Consider the following 19284-nt stretch of genomic DNA (forward strand, 5'->3'; position numbering starts at 1 on the left):
ATACGTGCAACTGAGGTGTTCTAGAAATAGAGGTGAGGCTGCTCTGCTCCCCTTCCTTCCTGAAGCTCTGAAATTGAAGATACCCTCTCCCTCAGTCTCAGAGTTTGGTGACCCTGTCTTGAGCTCAATGTCAGAGGGCGACATGCAGGTGACAGGTGAGGTGTCAGGTGACAGAGGTACGTTCAGATAGCGTTGGCTAACAGTGGCACCACCTGTGCTTAGATCTGTGGAGATGATGATGATGTCACGCCCCTTAGCCCTGCAAGCATCAAGCAACACATGGATAGTATCTTGGTCACGGGCGTTGATGCCATAGACCAGGGCAGAACCACCAGCATAGTCCTCCAGGCTAGGGTCAGCGCCAGCAGAAATCAGGGCTGCAGCCACCTCCGCTCCAGCATGCTCCATACAAGCGTACATGAGGGGTGTGCGTCCAGACTTGTCCTGGGCGTTGGGATCAGCATGGTGTTGGAGAAGGAAACGGATGAGCCTCAGAGAGGTAGTGTTTCCAGACTGGTCAGCCCTCAGTGCTCGGCATGTAGCTAGAAGAGGTGTCTCACCTCGTTGGTTGCGCTCGTTGACTTGTGCGCCCCCTTCCACCAGCAGCCGAACCAGACGCATCTTGCCCAACTCGGCTGCTTTGATAAGAGGGCTTCCGTCCTCCAGGTAGTCCTGCCGCTCAGCCATGGTGCCAAAGATCTGAGATAGAATCTTAGATGGTTTTCTTATCAGTGATACCTTATAGATGTAATCCGAGACAAAGTTTGATTAAGATAATCTCATTGAGAAGATTTTTTAAAAAAGATTTTAAGATTTTTGTCCTCTTTTTGTGCTGATTGGTGGAAAAGGAAGGGAACAAAAAACAGGACATTTCAATCAGCCAGAACATTAGGTATACCAATTTAGTAACTGGTAAATCAGTGTATATAAATAAAAATTTAGTCCATGATGAAAAATCTAAATCAGAAAACCTCAGCTTGTGGAAGGAGGCCAGCTTGGTTAGGCAATCTGTGTTGTTTCTGAAAGTGCCTGCGAATGATTTTTAAGCTTAAAATGTCGAGCCCTGAAGGCAATACTGTAAAAGCGTTGGACCTGTTTGAATGTCCGCTGCTTTGAAATGCTTTCATGTCAGTAGGAAGGCTGACAGAGTTAAAAGGGAAAAGAGGTCAGCTGTGCTGGCTGAGCCTTCAGAAACATTGTGTAACCATCCATTTATTTTACAGTTCACCAAGTTACAACACACTGTGTCACCCCCTCACTAAAATTTTATACGATAATATTATATTTAATATATTTACAAATTGTTTTTACATTTTTACCTGATTACACATGGCATAAATAAAAAAATATACAGGTAAGTGTATGGTTATCTTTAGTCCCTTATATTTCCCTACTGATATTTCCTAATAAGTCATGGCTCATCTTTATTACATATATTTATTAGTTTAATGACACCATTTCTTTTTAGTAGTAGGTCTTGCAATGAACAAAATGAACCCTAAATTAATAAGAAACATATCCTATGCTTTTGCATCTGAGCATCAATAAATATCTTCCTTTTTCTCTTGTCCTGTAACTACAAGAAAGTTGGAACTGACCTGCTGTTTCCTTTGAGATCCCTGATACCTGCCACAGGTTCTTATCCTGGCTTTGTGCAAGCAGACGTGCTTCAGGTCAAATGATTTCGAGATCTGTCAGAGGGAGTCAGGGAGCATGTTTTTCTGATAGGGGAGGGCATCCTTCCATGTGTCCATGCACATAAATGCATATGAGGACAAAAAATTAATTAAAAAAAGACCAAAAAAAAAAAAATTTGACTAGAGAAGAGGTTTGTAAATTCAGCAGTAATGTTTTTTTTTCCATGAGTAGATTAGGTTATAAGTGTAGAGGTAGATTCCATCTTTCAGTGGAATCTTTAAATGCAGTTTTCCCTTTCTGCACTTTTCTGGCTGAGATAGATGCCTGACCTTCCACAAACCTTTGCCACAAAGCTGGAGGCACATAATTGTCTAGAATATCTGGAACTGGAACTTTGCTGGAACTAAGGGGCAGAACCTAAAATTGTTCCAGTGTGACAATGCCCCAGTGCACAAAGTGAGTTCCACAGAAGGGCTTTTCACACTGAGCTTAACCCCGGGTTATCTTCATTCTAAACCCCACATTTAACCCCAGGTAGAGGATTTAGAAGCAGTTTGCATTGTGTAGTCCCTCCAGGATTTCAGGATTTCATGATTTTATGATCACAGAAATGAACACAAAATCAAGCAAACTCCACAATATTCGGAGGAGCATGCAGTTTTCAGAATTACTGCAGATTTTCCGCAGATTTGGGCCAAGACACAGCATGTAACATTATCACAACACGTATTCAGCCAAAGAACTCTTCAACTCGTGTGTGTTGAAGATGAATACAAGCTAAAAGGTCTCATTTACCAATAAACAACACTCTGAAAGTATGCACAGTGTGAACAGATTCATTGTTAACCCCAGGTAAAATTTGAGCAGTCTGAAATATGAAACACGAAAGATAACCCAGGATTTCTTTTACCCGGGATTTAGGTTGAACCAGGGTTAACTATTTCAAGTGTGCAAAGCCCTAAAGACATAGTTTGCCAAGGTTAGTTCAGAAGCACTCAAGTGGTCAACTTTGGAATGTGATGTTCAACAAGCACATATGGGTATGATGGTGAGATGTCCACATACTTTTGGCCATAGAGAGTATCTAGAATAGACAATGTAAAAATTTGACATTTCACACGACCACCGTTCTAGTATGCAGTGACGGCTCAGTGTTTTAGATCTATGAGCCAGCCTGATTCAAGGTCAGTTGGTTCAACACCTGCAAAAACATTCCAGATTGTGTTATTCACAGATGCTGCAATGAAACTTAAAAGGCAAGCCAAAGTGGATTCACACCACACACGTGAAACTTATTGCAACACAGAGAGAGGAGCAGTGACTACTTGACAAGAAGTCAGCTTGATGATGTACTGGCTGACCTTTAACCAACTGAACTTTGCATGCCTTGTTCTAAGCTGTATAAAGTTGCAGACATTCTAAGAGACTGAGGAGCATTTCATTATTGATATATATATTTTTTATTTATAAACCTCCATCCATCCATCTTCTACCGCTTACTCCTATTTCTAGAAATTTGAGTAGGTGACATTTGATTCGTTTCATTCATTTATCTGACATCCAATATTATAGTGCAGATGATGAAGGTAAACGCTGGAGTATGAGAAAGTATTGTGAGAAGGTATTGTGCTATAATGGCAAAATGTTTGTTCAGTTCCTCCAGGATTTCACGATTTTGAGATCGCGGAAATTAATGAAAAATCAAGCAAACTCTGCAATAAACAGAGCAGCTTGGAATTTTGCAGATTTTCGGCAAATTTGGGCCAAGATGCGTCATGTGACATCATCACAACGCACATTTACTCAAAGCCCTCTTCGATTCACTTGTGTCAAACATGAATACAGCTAAAAGGTCTCATTTGCCAACAAGCATGTCTGTGAAATTTTTCACATTTTTGGTCGCTACAATCACAAAAAACTCAGCGAAATCGTGCACGGACTGCTTGATTGTGACAAGTATGCTTATCCTCAATTGCTAGCTAATTGTTTCAGCTTATGTTGCATATCCCAATGTGGTGCGTTCCCTTAGACAAATTTGAGAACCCAAAAGAAGCTCAACCTTTTTTAGCCAGTCCAAATTGTTGTAGTATCACAGTATGGCATGCCCATAGCCTTCTTCTCCACTATGGAGTGAATTGGCAATGTCAATGCTAAGTCAAGTGTACAGACACAGGTATCCACAGAGCTACCTTATATCTTTCATTGGTTTTGCTGCTATGCTGAAAATCTGCATCTACTCTTATCAATGCTGTAATGAATGTTTTTAGAATTTTCAGATGAGCAAGATTAGCTATATATATTTTAATTCATTGATTATTTTTATTTTATCAAGTGGTGTTGATTAATTTTGTTATTAAGTAACAGCAGCTCTGATAGTAGTGCCAGCTGCAAGACAAATCACAGGTGTATATTAATGTGCTTATTCCAATGTTATCATTTCTATAGTAACAACTCTTACAGTAGATGCTTTACATAATTGAACACTAATAATAAACTGATTGAAATGTGTTTTTATTTAACAACTGAAAATTGTGTAATCATTGATATGGGAAAGCTTTCTGTAAATAGTGTGGAAGAATCTTCTTCAAAAAAACAATGTAAGTGATTTGAGGTCTTGATGCCAAAAACAGACTTTATTATAAAAGCAACAAAGTCATGAGCTGGTCTGCAAATCAAATAACATATCCTTCTGAAACACTGATCTGATTGGCAGAACTTTTTCTTTTTTTATTTGGACACACTTTGGTCTCACACCACCATTATATTCAAATCTCAGGTACCTCTTGGCATGTTACCCCCAGCTCTCTCTCTCTAAAAATAAATGCATTCCTAAAGTGTTGCATACATGCCCAGCACAGACAAGTACCAGGCTACTGATTAATTTTTGGTTACACTCTTAATCATAGTCTTAAATAAAGGCATATATATATATATATATATATATATATATATATATATATATATATATATATATATATATATATACTAATCAATTAAGATGCACGGTTTATATTTTTTAGTTTCATATGAAACTACGTTTTGTTTCTTTATGACCCTTTTGGAATTCCACACACAACAATAACTTCAGTGATAGCGAGAACAATAAGATCCGGGTGTGTGATGGCGAGACAAAAGTGCAGAGGTTTCGAAAAAGTCACTCGTTACTAGAAAAGCTACATTACTTCGAAAATAACCCAGGTACTACCGCGATACTACAAATGTAGGGAAGCTAACAGCGTCGCTGCATGTATTGTATGTAACATGGTAGCTATGGTAACAGGACTGGTAACTGGAAATTTCCATCCTCACCAACACCCGATCCACGTACAGCGATCTTTTACCGAATGTTTAGTGATGAAAAGCAGTTATTTTGTTGTTTTCTTATAACAGATCGCATCCATTTAATCAAACATAACCGCCAGGTTTGTTTTATGAGCTTTGGATTTATAAGATAAATATAGGATCTGCATGATGGGCATTTTGTAATGAACGCCAAGCATTTTTGTCAAGTCTGGAAACCAGTAAATAATAAATAAACAAATAAATAAATAAATCCTGTTGTTCAGTGATTCAGCAGGACATCCGGGTGGTAATTTCCATACCCACCAAAGCCTACAGCAGAGATCAACCATGGTCTTGTGTGGGAATTTTCCACACCACGTGATCCCCTCTGAAGGATCTGATCTGTGAAAACAGATCTGATTCAGGTTTTTTTCTCTTTTTTTAAAGTGCAATCTTGGCATGGTTCCAGGTCATGAATGGGCTAATTTAGACTCAGAACTTATGATGTCTAATTATATTTTACAAAATGTCTTGTCATTCTTTGCCTGTATCCAATAAGGAGTGGACAGGAAATTATCTTTTTCAGTTTTCTAAATTTATCTGAAGCTTTTATATGAAGTGATGTCAACTTGGAACCAGAACAATGAGAATGAAATGGCTTTCAGTAGATAATAAACACAGGGTTTAGTTCCCTGCTTTCATGCCCAGTTCCTCTCATTATACGCAATGTGGACAAAAACATCAGATGCATTATCTTGGCACATAGTTTTCTCAAGAAAAAGAACAGGACAAGTTAAGATCAGCCCATTAACTCATTTGCATAACAGTGGTCACAGGATTGTGTACACTTTGTCATCTGACAGCAAGAACCAAAAAAAAAAAAACCCAGAATGCCTGATCGCAGTGGAAATGTACCAGTGGTGTGACAAACTTGCAGCTTGTTACTAGAAAATCTACATTATTTTTAAACTAGCTCAGCTGCTGCCATCCTACTAAACAGTGTATTTAAGCTAGTAGCATTGCACTTTGTAGCTAACTACTCCCTAACAATGGTTATAAACATGTTATTTATGTATTGTATGAGGAAAAACAGTTTTTAGAATATAAGTGATAACAGGAATGAACACCCATGTTCTTTTGTTATTTTCTTATATCAACCATTTAATATAAAACATTACTGCCAATTCTTGATTTCCCTTTTACTTGGAGAGTTTGTAATTAAACTCAGGCCTAAAATGCCAACTCTGAAGATAATCTTTTTAAGTATTAAAAAAACTAAAATAAATGAATAAATAAAAAAATAATAATAAAAAAAATTAAACCAATATGACTGGTTTGTTCAGTGATTCAGCAGGACACCCTGGTGGAAATTTCCATACCCCTCAAAGCCTACAGCAGAGATTAGCCTTGGTCTTTTGTGGAAATTTACCACACCACTTGATCCCCTCTGATGGATCTGATCCATGAAAACATATCTGATCCAGATGTTAACAAAATTGTTTGTTTCACCTTGGCATGAAGCCACACTGGATGTAGATCTCCAGAGTCAGGATGGGTCTAGCTTAGATAGATATTAAGCACAACACTTTATCATACTTTGTCAGATGATGTATGCTATCACAATAAGGTTGCACGTGATTCTGTTTAATTATCTAAAGGAATGTCAATAAAAGTACAATAAAAATGGAGTTGCTTAGGGTGTACTTATGATTCAGTAGGTGAAACAACAGGTTTATTTGTTCGATAAGGAATGTTCTCACACCCAATTCCTCTCATTACACACACCAGATTTCTCATAAAAAAAAGAAAAGCTAACACCCTCCCACTAAACCATTAGTACAACACTGGCAGTATAAACTAATGTTTTGCTAGCAACACGTGCAGCTTACGCTTCTAGAAGTTTCTAGAATATACACGAGCGTGGATTTGATTGGTCAGTGGGCGGGGCGTCAGCGCGCGCAGGAACCTGGCGGAAATGTATAAGTAGCGGAACTAAAACGTCTCAGTCATTTTTTTTTCAGAGGAACTGCCAACTTCCGGGACGTTGATTCTCCAAGCAAGCTCATTTTTTTGTAGCATCGTATAAAGGTTGGTTGGCTTTTAAAACTAATACTAAAAAATAAGTTTTTATACCTGTTTATTACATTAGGCATTTTGTGCAATAGGTTTGTTAAAAGCAATGCCTTGAGGAATGTAAAATGCGCTAATGCATTGTGTTTACATTATATTACAGACGGTTTAGCAGTGACGATGTTATTAGTTGCATTTCCTTATACCGATAATTCATGCATTATTTTAGATTTCATGCCCTGATGCTCGTGTTTTGCAGGTCCCGAATAATGCCTGAGAAAATTCGCATCAACAGCCCCAGTGTGCACTACACTGAGAAGTTCATCGAGTCCCGGTACTCGTACCACACCACCTCAGTGACCCAGAACGGAGACACGTACACGGTGAGTCTCTAGCAAGATTTAAATAGGATGTTTTGTTTACTTAGGACATTTAGTTATTTAGAGCTATGTGATTAAATCGTTTTGAAATTAGATTGAATTAATGAGCACTAGTGACAGATCCGGGGTAAATACCCCCGTCTTCCGCCCACTCTTCCTTGGATAGAGCAGGATAAAGCGACTACTGAAGATGAATTAATGGACGAACGAATGAATGAATGAGAACGGTCAGATTAGGTCGCTCTTCAGTGCGCATGCGCTTACTGCTAAAGCCATGCCTCTACTGCTCACACACCCCTTTCAGCACAGAAGTTTCAGTAATAGCTGCTAATAGAGCAAAATTTTTATTATTATTATTATTATTATTATTATTATTATTTTACCTTTATAAATATTAAAAAATAGGAATTCATCACTAATGTAAACATAGCCTGGGTTTTGGCAAGCCAGCAGAATACCACCACTGGGATTTCTGTAATGGTATCTGACCATCCTTGAAAAGGTTCTTATGATACACAATACTTAGTTTTGCTAATAGTGCCAAACAAACAGTAGGGCCACTTTATTGAAAACTATAAGTTCAGTCATTAAAAAAAATTCAACAATTAATATTTAAACTGGACACATGGTGGCTTAGTGGTTAGCACGTTCGCCTCACACCGCCAGGGTCGGGGGTTCGATTCCCTGTGTGTGTGGAGTGTGCATGTTCTCCCCGTGCTGCTGGGGTTTCTTCCGGGTACTCTGGTTTCCTCCCCCAGTCCAAAGACATGCATTGTAGGCTGATTGGCATGTCCAACGTGTCCGTAGTGTATGAATGGGTGTGTGAGTGTATGTGATTGTGCCCTGCGATGGATCGGCACCCTGTCCAGGGTGTACCCCACCTTGTGCCCGATGCTCCCTGGGAAAGGGATAGAAGATGGATGGATGGATATTTAAACTACAAAAACAAGATAATTAGTATACAACAATCCACTGTATCTACTGTTATTAGTCAAAGATGGCTGACAATATGCACAATGCTCATGACAACTTATCGCAATATAGATATGGTGTAGTAATATTACCAATTGCTATTTGAAAATCCTGTTCAAGTAGCTCCTGACTTTACCAGCTACCATGTTTCCTCTCCATACCTCTAGGTAACACCCCATAGTACTGAGTTTACATTCCGCACAGAGCGCCATGTGCCCAAGCTTGGTGTCATGCTCGTGGGCTGGGGTGGAAACAACGGCAGCAGCGTCACCGCCGCTGTGCTGGCCAATAAGCTTGGCCTGACCTGGAAAACCAAGACGGGTGCCAAGGTAAAAAGAGTCATTTTTGGTTTTTTATTTTATTTTATTTTTTATAATAACGGTGGTATAACACAGGACGGGTGCCAAGGTAAAAAGAGTCATTTGGGTTTTTTTTTTGTTTTTTTTAATAACGGTGGTATAACACAGGGTTGTCCAATCTTGTCTGAAAATGGGTGTGGGTGCAGGTTTTCATTTCTTTCCAACCAAGCAGGAGCCTCACTCACCTGAGTGTATTGAAAGCCAAGATCAACTGATTAAACAGGTGGAATCAAGTGTGAATCTTGCCTGATTGAAAAGAAAAATTGCACCCACATAAGCTCTTTGCGGATAACATTGGTCACCCCTGGTATAACGTAAAACAATATTTATCTTTCGTAAAAATCAGTACCTTCAGTACTACTGCTTCTGAAGGAATTTTTGATGTTTAGAAATAGTTTATATACTTTGCATATATTATTATTATTATTATTATTAATAATAATAATAATAATAATAATAATAATAACAACATTTTGTATAGTGCAGTCCAAAGAAAGAAAAAACAACAGAAGTATAATCTGACAATGTTTTATCCAGAAAGTGTAAATCCCAGCCATTAATGTCTCACCTGTAATTCTCACATCTCTTGGGATTTTTCCTTTTCTTCCCCATTCCCCCCCCAGTGTGCCAATTACTATGGTTCATTGTTGGAGTCTTCCACTGTGTCTCTGGGCTCAGGACCAACTGGGGAGATCTTTGTACCGTTCAGAGAACTGCTGCCAATGGTGCACCCTAATGACATCGTATTTGATGGTAATGACAGAAAACATGTTGTGGATGCAGTGTGGTGCAACCATCACTGAAGGTCTACCATCATGTGTTTTACATTATTCAGCATCACAACTACCAATTGATGTAAATAACTTTGTTTCTTGCAGCCACTGTTATGCTGCATGAGGCAGAACAGAAAGAGTATATAACTAACCTTGAAGGTTTTTTTTTTTTTAAGTTTAGGTGAAAATTTCCATACCAGTCCAAGCTTGCAGCAGAGAATAGGCTTGGATGGAAATTCCCATTCTGATCTGTTTGCCCACTAGGGCCAGAGACCAGAAAATTGCCATTAGATCTCCAGATTCATGCTTGAGCTCCAGAATTGTGACTGCAGAAATAAAAACATGACTGATTTTGCAGGAGTTGTGTTTTTATCTACACAGTTTAGGAAAAGTATCATTATGTGTGTTTCAGGTTGGGATATCTCCTCTATGGATCTTGGTCATGCCATGGAGCGTGCTCAGGTTCTTGATTGGAGCCTTCAGGAGATGCTTCGCCCCCACATGAGCCAGCTCAAACCAAGGCCCTCCATATACATCCCAGATTTCATTGCTGCCAACCAGGATCAGAGGGCTGACAACATCCTCACAGGCACCAAGGCAGAGCAGGTACAAAGATCCAAATGATGTATATTAATACATGTTTGCATTTGTAAAATAGTTTGGAGTATTTTACAGCGAACTAAAATTGAGTGACATGGGTATTTATGCAGATGGAACAAATCCGCAAAGATATCCGTTGCTTCAAGGAGAAGAGTGGTGTGGAAAAAGTCATAGTGCTGTGGACGGCAAACACAGAGAGATTCTCAGATGTCGTGACTGGTGTCAATGACACTGCCAAGAACCTTCTTGCTACCATTCAGGTAACTGATAGGCACATAATGTCTAGCACTGATCTCAACTTCATGCACTTCACAGAAATAAGGAGAAGGTTTTAGGTCCTCAAGACTTCAGATTATCAGATGAGCCTTATTTGTTGCCATGAAACTATTCAAAGTTTTATGTTGGTTATTAGTATAATTTAGTGTTTTGTCGTATAATGTCACATAAACAAGCCAGTTCCTTAAAGAGAGCTGCTTATAGGTACAAGTTCAATAAAAGCTTCTTAGGCATGCATTGTTGTAATGATTGACATTTTTAAAATGTGAACGCCCCTGTTAATTAGAACAGCTATGATGCCTGAAGGCAAGGGTGTCCTTAAAATATCCCCACCCTGCGTTGTTTAAAATGTCAAATCTGAGGTGGGGTTCTCTATTTTGAGCCAATCAGTACACATTTAATATTAACAAATAGGCTTGCTATGATAATTATAATGTTGTGAAACCACGGGTTATGAGAAGTTCTTTGTGATGCTTGGTTTATACTTTGTTATTACTCATTATAACTTTTTGTCTGTTCTGACTCATCATTGCTTTAAAGTGTGGCATAACAGTTTATCAGGAGATCTTGGGTTTAAATCTCAGCAATGCCACAGCCACCCAATGCCAGAAGTCAGTGGAGCAAAATTAGCTATGCTCTCTGCGTGAGAGGGATGGCATATACTCTCTTCCCTGTCAATCACAGCGAATATATGTGGAAGAGGGTAGATAGCGCTTTCCTCTGAGTGTTGATGCTGCTGTGTGACGCAGCATGAGCAGCAGTTAAAAAAAGATGGCTGGCTTCGATGTCTGTCTGAAGGAGGAAACACATGTTAGGCTTCACCCTCCCTTCTTGGAAGTTGACACATGACTGGGAAAGTGTTTTGCTGGGAGTTGGCAGGTGCCCAAATTGGGTAGAAAAATGGGAAGAAAAATAAAACAATACTGACTAATACTAATACTGATTCAAACTTTGATGCCTGTTTTAGAAACCTTGATGTACTGGTTAATCATTTCAGTGACACTTCTTTATAGAACGGAGGAGATGTATCTCCATCCACCCTGTTTGCCGTGGCTAGTATTCTGGAGGGCTGTGCCTACATCAACGGCTCCCCTCAGAACACTTTCGTACCTGGAGCTGTAGAACTGGCTGTTCAGCGAGGGATCTTCATAGGAGGAGATGACTTCAAATCAGGTCAAACGAAACTGAAGTCCGTTCTGGTGGATTTTTTAATCAGTGCTGGACTCAAGGTAAGAGAGATGTAGTTAAATGTGCATTTTAGTGTCTGCGTCAATGCAGCATGTTTTCAGGATATGAATCCCCTACATGATTCTTTACTGCGCATGTCCTTTTCATTCCAGCCAACCTCCATTGTGAGCTACAATCACCTGGGAAACAACGACGGTATGAACCTGTCTGCCCCAGCGCAGTTCCGATCTAAAGAGATTTCCAAAAGCAATGTGGTGGATGACATGGTGGCGTCCAATCCAGTGCTCTACAAGCCTGGAGAGAAACCCGACCACTGTGTAAGAATGATTTCTATGACATTTGTCACAATTGTTACAGCACAATAGCTGGTTAAACCTTATACTGAAATATATGGTGCAGTATTTTAGACCAGTGGTGGTGAATCTTAACTGCAAAGGGTTGCAGGTTTTCATTACAATCAAGCAGGAGCCACATCTGTCCTATATAGCATAAGTTGTGCAGAAACGTTTCAAAACGGTATTGTGATTTTATATTGTACGCAACCTAACTAATAGTTACAGCAAATAAATATGGCGTGATTTAATGCACAAAATTTTCAAGCGTGATTAAATTACAATACATTATAAATGAATAGATTAAGACTCGGAAAGTATCCTTAAGACAACAGATAATGGCAGCAGACCAATTCGGTTAATATTAGTAATTATATCATTATGTGTTCGTAGTTTTAATGGGTGGGTGCAGTTCTGCATGCCTTTTGAGTTGTGACATGTAGAATTTGTGTCAATCTAGGTGGTCATTAAGTACGTTCCCTATGTGGGAGACAGCAAACGAGCAATGGATGAGTACACGTCAGAGATCATGATGGGTGGCACAAACACAATTGCTCTTCACAACACATGTGAGGTGAGTTAGAGTTCATTACTGGGTCACTTATGAAGTGCATGAATAGTTTACTAGTACTTGTTGAATGAGTTCTTTATTGAAATGTTAAGTTACTAAAGGTTAAAAATATGTGGCCAGTTTAAACCACCATGATGTAAAAAGCCTGTTGGACAACCAATTTTCCTGAAAGTGGTGTAAATTGGGGCTTTTAAAAAGTTATTAGACATAGGTTTCCATGTAGATGTGTCTCAGTGACATTGACGTAATGATTTTCTTTTTTTTCCCCTCATAATTCAGGACTCACTGTTGGCCAGTCCCATCATTCTGGACTTGGTCATTCTGACTGAGCTGTGTCAGCGAATCACGTTCCGCACACAGCAGGACTCATCCTTCCAGACCTTCCACAGTGTTCTATCCTTACTCAGCTTCCTCTGCAAGGCCCCACTCGTACCGCCCAATGCACCGGTTGTCAACTCGTTCTTCCGCCAGCGAGCCTGCATCGAAAATGTCATGAGGTACAGGAAAGTTTGTGTGTTCATGGGTCATACAGATTTTTACCATTTTTATAGCAATAAAAGTGTAAAATTTTGTTTATAAAATGTTTGGTATCTGATTCTCATTTTAGTCATTAGCAGTATAACCAGTTTTTATGGAAATTTATGGAAACCATTTTCATGCTCGCGGATCATTCTGTATATATGGAGATGTATACAGATACAGTAGATACACAGTATATGGTGTATATAAAGATAATCCCTTAAATACATTTTTACTATTAGTTTCAGTTCAACTAAGAAGAACGGAATAATATGCTTTGATATGAATAACTTGATAATAAACTTGGACTAAGGAGAAGTGCTTTGCAGTGCAATGTTGCTGAAATGGGTCGTCTCTCTTGGGTTCTCTCACACAGGGCTTGCCTTGGTCTTCCACCTCAGAACCACATGCAGCTCGAGTACAAGCTGCAGAAAAGCTTCAACATTTGTCAAGACAAGAAGGTTCACAGCCTTGTAGCCACAAAGGTGAACAACAACATCCTCACCAAAGCATACCACTGCATTGAGTGTAATGGAGCCAGTGAGCAGAAGAATGTTGAGAGATAAAAAAAAAAAAATCATCCCATAACTGTGTTGATCACTCTGTTTAATAGAAAACAGAATTTCTATCTTTGCATGAATCCTCTGTCACCATTTACTATTAAAACATCGTAATGTGATTTACTTGCTCTAAACAATACTAACTTTGGAAATGGGTTCCTTTGTGGATTGAAGTTGTTATACAACTGCTTTAGCTAGTCTAAAAGGGAGAATAATTCTTTGACTAACGTTTGTATTTTTAAAGTCGTTTGAATGTTTTTTCTAACCAATTACCTTGAAACATGAATGCTAATATTAGTATACAGGAAGGTTGAAAACTTATACACAGTAGGGCTTAGAACCCTTAAACACCCAAAGAACTCTTGATGAACCATTTTACCACAAGTGTACTGTATATCATTATTTTGGTCTGATAGAATTTGTGGCTTTAGAAGCAGAACCCATGTAATCAGAGCAGTGAACTTATGTAACTGCAAATGTTAGCGATTTCTATGCAAAGTGTGCACAAACAGCAAAATTCACATACAAGAAAATGTTTGTTGAAAGTGCTGTAATGTACAAGAAACTTATTTTTATTGACAGTATTGTGCTTAACTTGTATTTTTAGGTCAGTTTCAGAAATTATATAGGCTTTGTGATGTCAAAATAAACATTTTTGTTTCAGTCAGAAATGTGTCCCGTTTCTGGTCCATAAAACATTACCAAGGATTACAGGAGCTATGTTCAGACATGGATTATTATTGATTTATTCGTAAATAAATTGCTCCTGCATTTACACAAGAAATGTGTTCATATAAATCCAGTTAGTTTGAGAAGAATACTCCTGAGTTTGTGTAAATTTTATGGACACTGCTATTTTGCATACCCTTGCATCCATAGACATTGTTTGTTTTTAACCTCCACAATAGAAACCCATTTGATTATTTTAGAAGATAAATTGTCAAATTTAAAGGCACATTTTAATATTTTATCCAACACTATGGGGGATGCAAACTTTTGTATTCATCGGAATGTGTGTGTACATCTGAAGCTAAATAATTTAATAGCTTTTTTAAATATAATGTTTCTATTTATTTTATTATTTCATACGTATAGGTTAATTTTCGAAAAGTTTCTTAAAAAAAAATTAATTGTAATGGCAATCTAAAGATAAAGTAGACTATACTGTTTTAGTCTGTTTAGGCTGATCGGTTGATTTTTTTCCCCTAATAATTATTTTAATATTTTTTTCTGTTTCATGAAAACTGAATTAAGAAAAATACATTCGAAATAAATAAATAAAAGAACGCATATGCAAAAAAAAATGGGCTCTTTAACTGATTTCTCGTGCTAGGTTGTGGCTGAATCCCAAACTGCTTTATGTTGCACATAAGTGCACTACATAGGATGCGGAAGCTATTGTGACCGTACACACTACGTAGGAAGTGTGGAGGCATTTGATTGGTGGAGATTGGCGGATATTTGCGCCTGACTTTTCGAACAGCGCAACTGCGCATGTCAGCAGGGGTGTCCATAGCAACACTGTGTCATTACTTGATGTCTAGCGTAGCATGAATCAGAACAAACCGGAGCTTCTTTTACGGCGTATTTTTGAACTGAAATGTTATATTGGGTAAATTTAGTGATTAGTGATTAGTCCAGCCTTAAAGTATAAGCTTTAAAGTTCGTTCTCATGGCTGAAAAGAGGCGCTCGGGGGTCGCTGCGGAGCCCAAATCAGCCAAAGCCGAGAGCGACGAGGAGTTTCTGTCTCAGGCCGGAGTGGACGCGCTGCTCCGCAGCACGCTGCTGAAACTAGTGGAGGCCCGACCGGAGGATCCGATAGGATTTCTGGCTGAACATTTCACTATCGAGGCCTCGGAGACTGAGAGCGGTGGAGGAGGAGATGGAGAAGGGAAATATCAGGACGCGCTGGAGGACCAGCAGCTGAACAAGGCGCTCTGGCATCTGAGCTTAGCGCATCACTCTCAGAGGTCTGGGGTCTTACTTACATTTGTGTCAATATATATGAGATTTTGAGGTTATTTATGTGAAATGCCATCTTTTTTTTCTTTTTCTTTCTTTTTTTTTTTTTACACAACTGTCAGTCATGGGATAAAAACCACACACACACAGCGATGATAAAAAGATGAGGTTTTAGGTATACTTCATTACATAAATTCCCATAGATTTCCATGCACAACTTGTCAGTTAATTATATCATATGGAAAGACACAACTATAACACCAACTCTGATCATATGATATTTGGATGGTGGATCATTCTCATGCCCAGCTCAGCAGTAACACTGACATGGTCATGGCATGTTTGTGCCATGTGTGCTATATGTTCTTGTACATCTACAAAATAGGTGTGTATATTAAAGTGGCCAATACATGTACAAAATCCCAGGAATACTGCTATCTGATACACTCATACACCACACCATGCCACACCACTACTACGTGAGCCTTATTGCATATGCCGAAAATAGTTTATCACCCAAATAATATCATCCATCCATCCATTTTCTGTACCGCTTATTCTACACAGGCTCGTGGGGGAGCCAAGAGTTTGTCCCAGTGGACTTGGGGCACAAGGTGGGGGACACCCTGGACTGGGTGCCAACCCATCACAGGGCACAATTGTATACACTGTCACACACTAAGGACAATTCAGAAATGCCAGTCAGCCTACAACACGTATGTTTGGACTAAGGGCGGAAACCAGTGTACCCTGAGGAAACCCCGAAGCACGGGGAGAACATGCAAGCTCTGCACACACAGGGAGGAGCTGCAAGGCAAACATGCTAACCACTAAGCCACCATGCCACCCCAAAAAAAAAAAAAATTTTATTAGTTGTCCTATGATCCAAAAATTACATCCAAATAATAATAATAAAAAAACCTCAGTAGCCAAATCAAGCATGTGCCCAATAATTAAAAAGAAAAATTACGATAAATGTTACTTTATTAAAAGTTAGATTTTTGTCATTTTCAATTAATAATTTCTAAGCATTTTAAAAAATATTTTCATTACCATTTTCACCTATTTATAACAAAGGAACCAATTATTCTGGAACTGACTGTAGGTATATTTCTAAGTCCATGCCTGCATATTTTGTTTCCTATCTGAATGAAACACACCTTTACCAGCATCTTTGTTTATTTTCAGATCTGCCTTCAACAGCAACATCCGTGTGGCTTATGATCTGCTTAGCCAGTGTGGCTCCACCCGGAGCATACCTGGTGGAGTCCAGGGTCGACTCTACACTGAGATGCTGCGGTGTGTGTGTAGTGACAGTGGCCTGTCGGAGGCAGCAGCTGCCCCACTCCTGCGCCGCCTGCGGTGCCATGATTATGAGGCTGTGCCCTTTGAGCTCTTCCGGCAGGCGGTGCTGATGTGCTCGGCGTTCTCCGAGTATGTACGCAGAGCAAGGTGCCTGTACACTGCCGTGGCGTGCCATCCTGAGCGGCCTGCGGAGCGGGAATTATGTGTTGCTGTCCTCAACGCTCTGCGAGAGGCACTGGACACCTCACATGGGCCTGATGCTACACGTTACCTAGAGGCCAGTGCCAAGATCTCACCTGCTGAGCTGGCACGGGCCATGGCCGAAACACGAGGTGCCAGCAGGGAGCAGGAAGGGCAGAGCATGGACATGCATGAGTTTGAGGACGCCGCCGCTGCACTCTTTATAGCTAGAGTGCGAGTGGTAAACTGAGTTAGAATGCAGATAAAGACATCTGTTATTAGGACTGAAGTATTGCCAATGAGCTAGTTAATAACTAGTGCATTTGGACTGAATGTTCTGACATCAGAACATATGAGTAACTCCTCACGTCTCCAGATTTGTCGATGAGAGAGGTCAGAGGAGAATGGCCAGACTGGTTTGAGCTGACAGGAAGGCTACGGTAAATCAAATAACCACTATTTACAACCGTGGTGAGCACTAAAGCATCTCAGAACTCACATAGAACTGTGATGAGCTACAACAGCAGACCACATCAGGTTCCACTTCTGTCAACTAAGAATAGGAATCTGGGACTACAGTGGCAAAGAATTGCTGAAACTGGACAACTGAAAAAAATGGTAGCCTTCCTATCTGGCCATTCTCCTCTGACCTCTCATCAACAAACACGTTGAACTGCTGCTCACTGGATGTTTTTTTGTGTGAAAGATCATGAATCACCTTCTGACCAGTCATATTGAGCAGCTCAACAACACTGTGGTATAACAGTTAACACGAGTCTTCATGCAACTGTCAACCATAAATCCAGAATTATTTCAACTTGGTTGAATAATCAGTCCCTCCAGGATCTCGTGATTTTGCGAGCGTGTAAATAAATGCAAAATCAAGCAAACTCCACAGTATTCGGAGGAGCTTGCAATTTTTCCAAAATACCGCAGATTTTGGCCAAGTCTCATCATGTGACATCATCACAATGCGGCATGTGATGTAATCACAACATGCATTCAGTCAAAGCCCCCTTCGATTCACATGCTTCTAACATGAGTACAGCTAAAAGGTCTCATTTACCAACAAATATCACTGCAAAAAACCGTGCAAAACAATTTTGTACAATTGCAGTTTCGCCAATTCAAGTAGTTTTCTGCAACAAAAAAAGGACAACAACTCAAATCACATCATAAATTTTGAAAAAAAATCTAAAATTTTTGGCCACAGCAATCACACAAAACTCCTATTCCAGACTGAATAATATATACAGGTGCATCTTGAAAAATGAGAATATAGTAGAAAATAATTTTTTTTTCAATAATTTAATTCTAAAAGTGGAACTTTCATGTATTCTAGATTCATTACACATAAAGTGAAATATTTCAAGCTTTTTTTGTTGATGATTACAGCTTACAGCTCATGGAAATCAAAAATCCAGTATCTCAAAATATTCAAATAAAGATTTCCAAATGAAATTGATTGTGGTTGTGTGTACTGAACCAGACCGAGAGATTAAAGGCTCAGGAAACCATTGCAGGTGTTTTGAGTTAATTAGCTGATTACAGCTCTTCTCAAGTTGACATTTCTGTATTATAAATTCTTTATTCGAATATTTTGAGATGTTTTGGAAAAATTCCTCTGGTCGGTGATAAATTTATGCTTATATTCATTTAGCTAATGCAGTGAATTTATTTTTTTATGTTAATATGTTCTTTTCAATAAAAGACTCAAAAACTTTGGGTGAGGCTTGGTTTTCAATATCTGAAATTGAAAGACTTCCGAATTTCACTTTGAGTATAGCTTCACTTTTAGTTCTTCTTACATGCTGACACTGCTCACTTCAAGTGTAAATCCTATCAAACCAGACTGTAAATTAAATATGTACATAGAGTACATTCACTTAATTATATGCAATTATGTAAATACTTACAGTCTAGTTACCTTCTATTAGAACTTTCCCTAATTTCACTAAATGATGATAGCTATTGATTTAGCAGCTTCTCAAATGGGAACAGTAATTTAGGGAAGCTGATCCAGATCAGCTGTTTGAGAAAGGACACGCATTTTATCACAGAGCTATTTTGGGCTGTGCCTTTAGCCATTAATTAATATGTTGCTAAGGTTATCAGTACTGCTCTTTTAATAGAGCAGCCCCAAGACGCATTAAGTGCAACACAAATTAATCATTCCGAGTATGAGGCAACAAACTTGCACAAATAAACCTCCATATTTCTCTTCAGAGTTGTGCTTTGTGCACAACAGAAACCACAGAATCCTTTTGTTTCTCTCCCTTTGTATCACAAGCCATGCAGTCATGCGTCTCCACAGAC

At 39.1% G+C, this 19284-nt stretch overlaps 2 protein-coding genes across 3 annotated transcripts; both read left to right on the forward strand.

The window, feature by feature from the left end:
- Nucleotides 1–6910: 6910 nt before the first annotated feature.
- Nucleotides 6911–14191, forward strand: LOC128624152 (inositol-3-phosphate synthase 1-A). 2 transcript variants are annotated; one of them, XM_053651550.1, is made up of 11 exons: nt 6911–7008; nt 7250–7373; nt 8510–8671; nt 9325–9454; nt 9887–10080; nt 10185–10334; nt 11364–11579; nt 11691–11855; nt 12331–12444; nt 12721–12938; nt 13337–14191. In XM_053651550.1, exons 2-11 carry the CDS (start codon nt 7260–7262, stop codon nt 13524–13526), a joined length of 1653 nt encoding a protein of 550 aa, XP_053507525.1. In that variant the 5' UTR covers nt 6911–7008; nt 7250–7259; the 3' UTR covers nt 13527–14191. The 2 variants fall into 2 exon arrangements, with proteins under 2 accessions (XP_053507525.1, XP_053507526.1); XM_053651551.1 differs by lacking the exons at nt 6911–7008; nt 7250–7373; nt 8510–8671 and adding an exon at nt 8742–8750.
- A 98-nt stretch (nt 14192–14289) lies between these two features.
- Nucleotides 14290–18693, forward strand: tpgs1 (tubulin polyglutamylase complex subunit 1). Its single transcript, XM_053651552.1, has 2 exons — nt 14290–15491; nt 16672–18693. Exons 1-2 carry the CDS (start codon nt 15193–15195, stop codon nt 17216–17218), a joined length of 846 nt encoding a protein of 281 aa, XP_053507527.1. The 5' UTR covers nt 14290–15192; the 3' UTR covers nt 17219–18693.
- Nucleotides 18694–19284: the final 591 nt, after the last annotated feature.

This window comes from Ictalurus furcatus, chromosome 20, assembly GCF_023375685.1.
Source record: "Ictalurus furcatus strain D&B chromosome 20, Billie_1.0, whole genome shotgun sequence".
In the NCBI taxonomy this organism is placed as follows: domain Eukaryota; kingdom Metazoa; phylum Chordata; class Actinopteri; order Siluriformes; family Ictaluridae; genus Ictalurus; species Ictalurus furcatus.